The sequence below is a fragment of the Coptis chinensis genome, chromosome 4 (genome assembly GCF_015680905.1).
Source record: "Coptis chinensis isolate HL-2020 chromosome 4, ASM1568090v1, whole genome shotgun sequence".
NCBI lineage: Eukaryota > Viridiplantae > Streptophyta > Magnoliopsida > Ranunculales > Ranunculaceae > Coptis > Coptis chinensis.
In genome coordinates, this window is record NC_141459.1 from 26,467,598 (window position 1) to 26,478,114 (window position 10,517).

The 10,517-nt window shown below is 36.2% G+C and overlaps 1 protein-coding gene across 1 annotated transcript; it reads left to right on the forward strand.

Annotated features, from left to right (window-relative positions):
• The first annotated feature begins 2,257 nt into the window (after positions 1 to 2,257).
• LOC147502935 (uncharacterized) lies at positions 2,258 to 3,541 on the forward strand. Its single transcript, XM_086604659.1, has one exon. The coding sequence runs from the start codon at positions 2,258 to 2,260 to the stop codon at positions 3,539 to 3,541; it is 1,284 nt and encodes a 427-aa protein (XP_086460785.1).
• The last annotated feature ends 6,976 nt before the right edge of the window (positions 3,542 to 10,517 follow it).

Below are 10,517 nucleotides of genomic sequence, written 5' to 3' on the forward strand. Positions count from 1 at the left end.
CCTTATCATGGAGTCCTGGAGTCATCTCAAGTCATGTATTGTATGTAGATACTTCACAGACTTGTTTTACACAAACTGATCCTTCATATTTTTATCCAACTTTGTCAAGTTCTTCCATGGTCCAACTCTAAGATTCACCATCCATCAGTGGAAGTTCCACCACATTTATTAATATATATTTAGTTTAGTTTCTAGTGTTGGTTCAGAAGATTCTTGAAAAATCGTGCTTGAGAATTTGGTCTCGGGGCTTGAATAAGATTTTTAGATCTGCGAGTCTGCTTTTCAATTCAATTGGATTCATCTTGTTTCGATATTTTCATAGTAAGCTAGGACTGTTTTAGTACATAATGATTAGCCTGGATTTTTCTGACGAAGTTCTGTGTTTGGTGGCGTTCTGTGCATTTTCTGTTGGGAAACTCCTTTCATGGCCTGAAAGTTAGTTGTAGACAATTTAGTGTAGTTTCATACCCAATTTACCTTGTATTAATCCGAGTTATAAAAATAAAGTTATGACAGTTTTAGTGCAGATAGGTCAACCAGGATTTTGAATGTTTTCAAGATTATTGTAGGTTTTATTGTTGCTTTAGTGAATGCAACAGTGGTTTATGTGTTTAAGGGAGTTCTCTATTATTATTGTTAGACAATATTATATATGAGTTTGCAGGTGTGCATACAAGTGTTTATACTCCTAAAACATGGTAATTTGTCTTTTTTTATTTTGGCTAATTTTGTTGATTCCTCGATCTTTGCAACTTAATGTAATAGAGTGACGGTAATGTAATAGAGTGTGTTTGAAAACTTGGTTCAGGTCCTCAACTTAAACACTTGCAACAAGGAAAATAGGTTGAAGCTGTAAACTTATTTCAGGTAACCTTTTCACGTTCTCTAGCTTGTATATTTTTTAAATTAAAATTGAACTTTTGTTTGCTGTAATACAATTTTAGTAGTTTTGAACAATTGATAGCTATATTTTAGAATTGAACTTTTGAACAATTGATAGCTATATTTAAGAAAGGTCTCGAGTTTTTTGTAATAGTTGTAGATTATCTAAAGGCAAGGTCTGATATATTTCTCTAGTAGTTTCTCTACGGGAGATCTTAACTGAACAAGACCCAATCTAAGCATTCCCTGTCTTTGGAATAACTCACCAGATAAGTTCCAGTAAAGCTTTTCGAACATTCGAGGCTGGTGGAGGCTTGTGGTAGCCTTTCTTTAGCGATATTACAAAACTAAGTTTCTAAACTTAAGAGAAAACTTATAACTAGTTGCATGATGTTTTGTCTCTTTAGACTTATTTGGATTGGTAGAACTTGGCTTCTTTTATTTGTTTTGCAGGCTTAATGAGCACTATATACAAGCCTTTATGATATTATATATGTACATGGATTGAATGTTTGTTTCTTTTGTTTAGAGGAGTTTGTTTTACCTTGCCTAGATATGGTTTTATACTTGGATTAGTATGTTGCTTCAATTTCATTGTATCTGCCAGTTTCATTGTATCGGTTAAAAAATGAACTAGTGCTTGGACCGTATAGTTTTTGTCTCACCACAAGAATATATAGGTCTTGCTTATTCATACAGACTCGTTCCTCATGATTTTGCATTGCTATTATTTTTCTTTTGTAAAAAATGCACACTAGCTGATCACACACTGATTATAGGGTGTAAAATAGCAGGACTATGTAAAAAGTATTCAATGTCAATGTCATTCTGAGCATCTCTGTCCATTGAGCATTACTTGAACAGTTCAAGAGACCAAATTTAGTAAATAAAAGACATTCAATAAGACCTAAAAGCATAAACCTACTAATTAACTAACATACCAAATCTTAAGGTCATAAGTCGTAACTTGCCTAGTAGAACGGGGAGTACAACTAGTAAAGACAATGTAATACAACCTTGAAAGTTTATTAGTTGTTGGTAGCTAATTAAAGGTAACGACGTCTATAGGTTTTTCTGTGACACCACATACAACAGCTAATTAAACTATGTAGAAGATTAGGGGTAAAGTTGAAAAGTTAAAAGTGAGATGTCTTATATTGCAGTTTGTGTTTTCTTGAAGTGAATGTCAAAAGTACCCTTCATTAAGTGACTTTCACTTTAAGTTTAAGGGTTTGAAAGTTTATTAGTTGTTGTATAAGTGAAAGTTTAAGTTCTCATAAACAAATCTGATAAGTTGGTGTGGCATGTGTACTGTTTTTGTTTGTGATGTCAAAATTGATTGTACAATTATTATCTTGTAGTAGGAAATATATAAATGGATAAGAGTTTGATACAATCGCCAAATAGGTTTTGGCCAGCATATAAAAATGGAATTCGGGGTTTTATTAATATTGCTCGTGGTCATGTAGACAATGCGGGCAGGACTAGGTGTCCATGCAAAGAGTGCAAAAATAGGAATTACAAGCACATCAATGAGGTAAATGATGATCTAGAGAGGTTAGGCATGGACAAGAAGTACACTCGTTGGGTGTTTCATGGAGAAGAATATGAGGAATTAAGTGATGATGATGATGATGGCAATGGTGTTCAAATGGTAAATTTTGATGGGTTAGATGACATGATTGAAGATTTACAAGATTCAACACATGTTGATAATTTGGAGCCTCACGTGGAACATGGGGAATCCGGAGATGATGATGCATTGAATGCAACAGAAGGTGAAAGTGGCTTTAACAACAATGGAGGAAATGTAGATCCATATGATGACCTTTTGAGGGAAGCACGCCAACCTTTGTATCCAGGTTATAAGATTTCTAAGTTAGATTATCTTGTGAAATTGCCTCACTTAAAGATAATCAATAGCTTGAGTAACAAATCGTTCACTATGATTCTCCAGTTGATTAAAATTGGATTGCCTGAAGGTGAGACACTGCCAAAGTCTCATTACAAGGCGAAGACATTAATGCGTAACCTGGGACTTGGTTATATCGCAATACATGCATGCAAGAATGATTGCATGTTGTTTTGGAAAGAAAATGATAGTCTTCAAAATTGTCTCGAATGTGGGGAGCCAAGGTATAAATTTTGTGAAGGCAAGACTGAAAAAATACCACAAAAAGTGTTGCGTTACTTTCCACTTAAACCAAGGCTCAAGAGGTTGTTTATGTCGAGGGTTACTACTGCAGATATGAGATGGCATAAAGAAAAACATGATCGGGAGGAGAATGTACTCAGGCACCGAGCAGATTCTCAAGCTTGGGGTGATTTTGGTAAGGAACATGAGTGGTTTGCCAATGATCCTCGCAATGTTCGCTTGGGTCTTGCAACTGATGGATTTAACCCATTTGGCAATATGAGTAGCCAATACAGTATGTGGCCTGTAATGGTGATACCATATAATTTACCACAGTGGAAGTGTATGAAAGAACCATTCACCTTCATGACGTTACTTATTCCAAGACCTTCATCACCTGGGAATGATATCGATGTCTATTTACGACCTTTGATTGATGCACTTAAAGAGTTGTGGAAAGATGGGGTAGAGACTTATGATGTAGTGGCAAAGAAAACATTTTGGTTGCATGTTGCAGTGTTATAGACTATAAATGATTTTCCCGCATACGGTAATTTATCTGATTAGAGTACCAAGGGCAAACTAGCTTGCCCTAATTGTAACAAGGATACAGTTTCCATGTATTTGAAGAATGGATAAAAGTTGTGTTATATGGCAAATCGTCGTTTTCTGCCGCTAAGGCATGCTTGGAGAACTCGTGGCAAACAATTATTTGATGGAAATAGGGAGAGCAGGTTGCCACCTAAAGAGTTGTCTAGGGATGAATTGTTATCACAAGTGAACTATGTATAACCCCTTCAGAAATTTGGAAAGCCTAAAAAAAAAGAAAGCGTACCGAGATGGAGTTGAATTGGACAAAGAAGAGCATATTTTTTGAGTTACCCTATTGGGACACTCTTAAGCTGTGACACAACCTTGATGTTATGCATGTTGAGAAGAACATTTATGACAATGTTATGGGGACATTGCTAGACCTAGATAGCAAAACAAAAGATTCAGTAAAAGCTCGATTAGATTTGGCCGGATTGGGTATAAGAAAAGAGTTGCATCTAATCCCAAGAGGTGATAAGTTTGTAATACCCCCGGCATGTTACACATTGTCATCTTCAGAGAAAAAATCTTTTTGCGAGTGGCTGAAGTCGGTGAAGTTTCCTGATGGCTATGCGTCTAACATTTCTCGATATACAAATGTTAAAGATGGTAAGATAACAGGAATGAAAAGTCATGATTGTCATGTGCTCTTGCAACAACTTCTCCCGATTGCAATACGTGGTTTCTTGTCGAAGGATGTAGTCATTGCATTGGTTGAGTTGGGCCTGTTCTTTAAATAGTTATGTTGCAAGACGCTAAAATTGGAAGTACTTGAGAAGATGGAAAAATACATTGCAGTTATACTTTGTAAGCTCGAGCAAATATTTCCTCCTGCATTTTTCGATGTAATGGTTCATTTGGCTGTCCACTTGCTTGCCGCGTGAGGCGATACTTGGAGGACCGGTGCAGTATAGGTGGATGTATCCTATTGAAAGGTAAGGCATATGACTTGCAATTCATTTAACGTGAAATTAGCATTTTAAAGTTAAAACTTTTATTATACATTAATCATATATGTGTAATTTGTAAACAGGTATCTACAAACGCTAAAACAATATGTTCGAAATAAGGCTCGCCCCAAAGGTTCAATTGCTGAAGCATACGTTGACAATGAATGTCTCACGTTTTGCTCCATGTATCTTCAAGGACTTGAAACTTGGTTCAATCGTGAAGAAAGAAATTATGATGGTGGTAATGAGAATCAAAAGACAGGATTTGATGTTTTCACACAGAATGTTCGACCATTTAGAGCTTATACAAATATCATTCTCGAACCAAAGGATCGAGACAAGGCTCATTACTATGTGTTGAATAATACAGAGAAATTATCAACTTATTTAGAGTAAGTTCTATTGCATTTAACTTATCAAATCTGTTTTATACATTTTAAGCCATTTTAAGTTGTTAAGTTTATGTGTTTAATATGCAAGTAGTCAACACATGACAGAGCTTCAAATGGAAAGCCCACGCAACTTGCCTGAGAGACAAGAAATGTTGTTTCCTAGTTGGTTTGAAAAATGTGTAATTATTCGTATTGTTTATTTTAATGTTATTGTTATGAACCGGAATAGTATGCTAATTATGTTTTACTGATTTGGTGTACATTTTTATGAATAGATGCAAATATTACGCAATGAGAACTCTCCTGAAGCTATCGATGAATTGTATTCATTAGCATGTGGACCTGATACACGTGTGAAATATTATAGTGGTTGCATCGTTAATGGGATTAGGTTTCACACCAAAGATCGAGAGAAAAATCTTCGAACCCAAAATAGTGGCGTTACTGTAAAAGGAGAACACCAAGAAAAAGAGACTAACTTTTACGGTATTTTGACTGATGTTTTTGAAGTCAGTTATCTATTCGGGAAGAGAGTTTATCTTTTTAGATGTGATTGGTATGATGTTGGTAATAGAAGGACAGGGATACAAACGGATGGTTTTTTCACTAGTATTAATACCTCCAAGATGTGGTATAAAGATGACCAGTTTGTCTTAGCCACACAAGCATGTCAAGTTTTTTACGTCGATGATACCAAATTGGGTAGTAGTTGGCAAGTTGTGCAAAAGACAAAGCCTAGAAATGTGTTTGATGTTCCAGAGAGGGAAGAAGAGATTGAAGCAGGAGGCACTGATGAGGCATATCAACAGGAGGAGCATACTGGGATGGATTTGGATAATGTCCAACATGATGATGAAACACATGAAGCTAGTAGAAGTGGAATCCAAAATGAACCTATAACACCCATACAACTAAATAGAGACGATATGGACCCAAATGAAGTTGATGCCAATGAGGTCGTGACTGCTATGGAAAGTTGCCTTCATGACAATACCATTGTTGATAAGGAAACTGAAGAAGAGGATGATGATACATTAATGGATTATTGTTCAGAGGAAGAAGCTGTCATATCGAGTGATGATGACACGGACGTAGATTGAATATTTTTTTAGTAACTTCATTATCCATTTTGTTATTGAATAGAGAGCTTTATCTTAGATTTTATCTTGTTTTTCCATTGAGTAGAAATACTATATTAAACCTGATTTTTCTAGCATGTGTTTCATTTTTGGATATGTTGCATACTATATTAAACCTGATTTTTATCATTCATGAATTCTTTCTTTCATATTCATGCTATATTTGTTTCTATAGTTATGGTACCTAGTCTAAATCGACCCTCGAGGGCACAATCTATTTCACAACCTCAGTCTGTGGTTAACAATGAGGTGAATGGTTCGAGTGTCGGTAAGATTATAATTAATGGTTTTGTGTAATTCATTGGTTAGTTCAAATAAAATGTCGTGGAAGCTCATACTTTTTTATTTAACAGCTCCATTTAAGAAGAAAAGAGGTAAGGCTGTGAATCAGAAAGTCATAGACTACAAAGACGTTACTGGTCATAAACCGAGGATAGAAATTCAACCAGGTAATACTAGACCTGTGGGGAAGTGGAGTGCTCAATTTGTCAGGGAGATTGGCCTAGTTACGCGTCGACACGGTCCTCTTACTGGCCATGATTGGAGTAAAGTGGGAGAGGAAGTGAGAAAACCATTACGTGACCGTGATTCGGTAATGGAGTTTTATGTTTTAGCTATATGATATACCATAATTATTTTATGTAACTTTAAACTACATTTCTTGTTAGGAAAAATTGGATGTGGATATGCACCTTCCACATGTGAAGAAGTCTGTTGTGGGACGCAATATTAGGGGAATGTTTAAGAGGATTTTAGGCGTAATCTTCACAAGCATTATAGGAGTTTCAGAAATGATGGAGTCGCACGATCACACCCTTTTAGTGGCTTGGCATAAGAAAAATGGAATGCATGTTGTGATTGGTTTAGAAGAGAAGATTTCAAGGTAATATACTTTATTGTGCTAATTAGGAAACTGCTATGTATTGAATTATACTTAAGGGTTGTGTTGACTTCTTAAAGAAGAACTACATACTCGTTGTAATTTTATGTTTTAGCTTGGTCTGTCTTTCTATTTGGATGATGTAGGGAGTACTTAATTTATTGGATTTTGAATGAGTTCAATTTAATGTTTTTGTTGGCATTGCTTTTGATATTGTATTCATTTTATTGCAGAAAATTAGCGAGCAAAATTCAAATAATCGGCAAAAGCTCGAAACAAACCATTGTGGGGGTTCAAAGTCATTCCTAGGATACTTGGAGGAATTTGTAACTTTCTTTATTTACATACATTGGGTTTCTTTTTTGCAGTTTGATATTATTTGAAGTAAATTATAAAGTGATATGTTTTCAAATCTTTACAGCGTGACTCTGCGACTCAAGAACCCATTGGAAAGATCGAATTCTATCGTCGAACCCACTTTAGCAGTAGTAAGGGATGGACTAGTCTCATTGCTGAACAAAACTATGTAAGTAAATTTACTTGTACCTAGCTTGACCATGGTGTACTTATAGTTTGATATATTTATGCCCAATTTAAACTTATAGGACCGAATGCGACAACTTAAAGCTGAGTCTAAAGTAGAAGGTGCTGAGCCAAAGACTGAGGATGAAATTTTTATTATAGTATTGGGTGTAAGGTCTAGATACTCCAATGGCCTTGGGCATGGGGTCCTGCCAGAGTCATCTAGAAGGCTGTCATCCCTTAATTTAGAGGAGGAAGTGCAAAGGAGGAGGGACGAGGAGGAAGTGCAAAGGAGGAGGGCTGAGGAAGCTAAAAAGCGTAACGAGGAGCTCACTGCTGAAATGATATCTCAAAGAAGTCAAATAGAGGAGATGGCGGTCCGTCAAGCTAGGTTTGAGGCTTGGATGTTGCAAGTCAATGCTAGTTCTTCATGGTACGTATGAGCTGTTTGTATTAAATTGATTGGTTGCATGCCTAATCGAATAACTCCTTTTGAGATGTTTTGTGTTTGTGATTTATACTAGTTTGCGAGAACTGTACATGTATCCTTTTTCCTCGAACTTTTTCTGTATTACCTCATAATCTATCTTCCACTCACCAGAAATAACTTACCAGTAGGATAACGGGCCAAATTACATGCTCATTTGTTTGAGTGGTATGTGGTAGAGCGGTGAAAAACTACGAGGGTACTATATGGTATGTGGTAGAGGTGTGAATAAAAAATGGCTCTGAGGATAAATTGATGAATATTTCTAGAAATTTTTTAGCTTATCAATCTCAAGTACTATGTGGTAGAGGTGTGAATTTCTAATATGAGGATAAATGGCCGACTTTATGTTATTTCTTGAAAAGCTAAGAGTGTGTTGTCATTGGTTCCCTGAATAAAAGAATACTTCTCCATACATGATACATGTGATCAGTCCTCTGGCATAGGCAGTATCGAGAGATGGTGACTCTATGAAATTCTTATAGGTCTAGCTGCTCTAAATAGAGTAAAGCCTAGAGGTAGGGCAGTGCCCTAGTTTAACTATCAGATGCTAGTTCCAGTCATTCAGAGCTAGTTTTAAACTAGCTAATGATATTTACTAAGCTACTTTCAGGTCTAGCAACTCTAAAGAGAGAAAGCCTAGAGGCAGGGCAGTGCACCAGTTTAACTATTAGATCCTAGTTTCAGACTATGTCATGCATCCCTAACGAATGATATTTCCTTAAGGACTGATCAGTGATTTTGATTGCCTGACCGCCCTTCTAGACCTGCATATGCTATGCTTTCTGTACACGACCTTGTACCATCCCTTGTCCAAGTCATTCAGAGCTAGTTTCAGACTAGGCACTGATGCATTCTCTTTTTTCAGACTAGCTAATGATATTTACCATACAACTATCTTCACAAATTGTCATATGCATTTTCTTTTGTCGCAGATTTTCGTAGAAAGGAACGAAACATTAGTAGTTGTCTTGCCCTGATTTTGTCAGATGCATTCTCTCTTGTAGTAGTTGTCTTCTTGCCCTAATTTTGTTAAAGATATTATTGCTAGAGATACTTGGGCTTAAGGGAGCTAGCAAGTTTGTAACTGCAAAACTTTGATGGCCACTGCTGTCCCATCCCTTAAGACCCCTTGGTAGACTTTCCCAAAGCTACCTGACCCGATAAGTTTCCCTTCATCAAACCCTCCAGTAGCATTTGAGAGTTCTTTGTAAGTGATTCTGGGGAAGTTGAATTTCACTTCTGGGGCTGACATGCTAAATAACTCATCTTTCTTGGTGGAAATTATTCCTTTGATGTATCAATGTCCAATCCAACAAAATATGGCAAATTAATAGTAACAGATGCCTGTTCTTTGAAAGTAATATCTCAAGTGTCCAAGGGTTGAATACTATGTATGCTGGTCTTCCGGTACAATTTAAGGAAGAATGATCTAGGAAAATGCACTTTTATTTACTCTGGGAAAAAATCTTACGGATTTACCTACTATGCCTTGCTCTTTAATTAAGTGTAATGCACTGTCTTGTGGACCAGATTATATTCAACTTGGGTTTCTGCCAAGAGATATTGCAAAGTGGGTAGCTCCATTATGTGATGCTGGTTTTTTTTGTTTCTCTGCGTATATATATCCAAAAGTAGTACTTGCAGCTGCTTTGGAAGGAAGCAACAACAAAGTACAACTGATAATGTATGTCTCACAGGCATGTCCTATATCCGATGGGACCCTAGTTTGACCACATAAAAATATTTCCCATGCATTGCTTACTTGCATTTTCGCTTCAATCTTCTTTTAATTTGGATAAGTATACTTACGAATGTCTCTTTTCTTTTCCAATTTGTTGTTTGTATCAGATTGGACGATTGGTTGGCGGTATATTGATAAAGAAAACTTGGGTGGATGTTGTTCGAATCGGAAGATTATGGGAATTTGGCCAAAATCTTATTTTTTGAAGAACTAATCTTATTTAGTTGATGGCTTTGAAGATTTTGTAATTCAGTATATTGGAAGAGACTAATTGTATGGATGCTCAAATAATGATTTTAGATGATCTTAATTAATGAAATATATTTTGCTATAATTTATTGTGAATGAATACATATGATCGGTGTTTTTAGTTTAATCATAAATTGTATTGGGCAGGTTTATATAAATTGAAATGATTCAAAATAATGAGTAATACATATTATATATATGAGTAAACCCATTTGCAACGCCGAGCTCGTTGTAAAAGAATTAGGGTGCTGCAAATGTGTTTAAACAATTACCAACACATACATTTGGTGCAGCTAAAACCACCAGCAGGGGCAGCTAAAAACACACTTTTGGCAACGCCCTTGGCATAGCTAATGGTTTAAACCTTTTGCGACAAAGACCTAGGGGCAGCTAAAAACACACTTTTGGCAACGCCAAAGCGACTAATGGTTTAAACCTTTTGTGACAAAGACACGTAGCTAATGCTTTGCTTCTTTTTTGTGGCCCAGAGGGTGCAACTAAAAGTAACCCTTTTGCAACGCTAGCAGGTGCAGCTAAAAAGAACCTT

Excerpts from the sequence above, each read along its gene's own strand:
- LOC147502935 (XM_086604659.1), top strand. The coding sequence starts at position 2,258 with ATGGATAAGAGTTTGATACAATCGCCAAATAGGTTTTGGCCAGCATAT.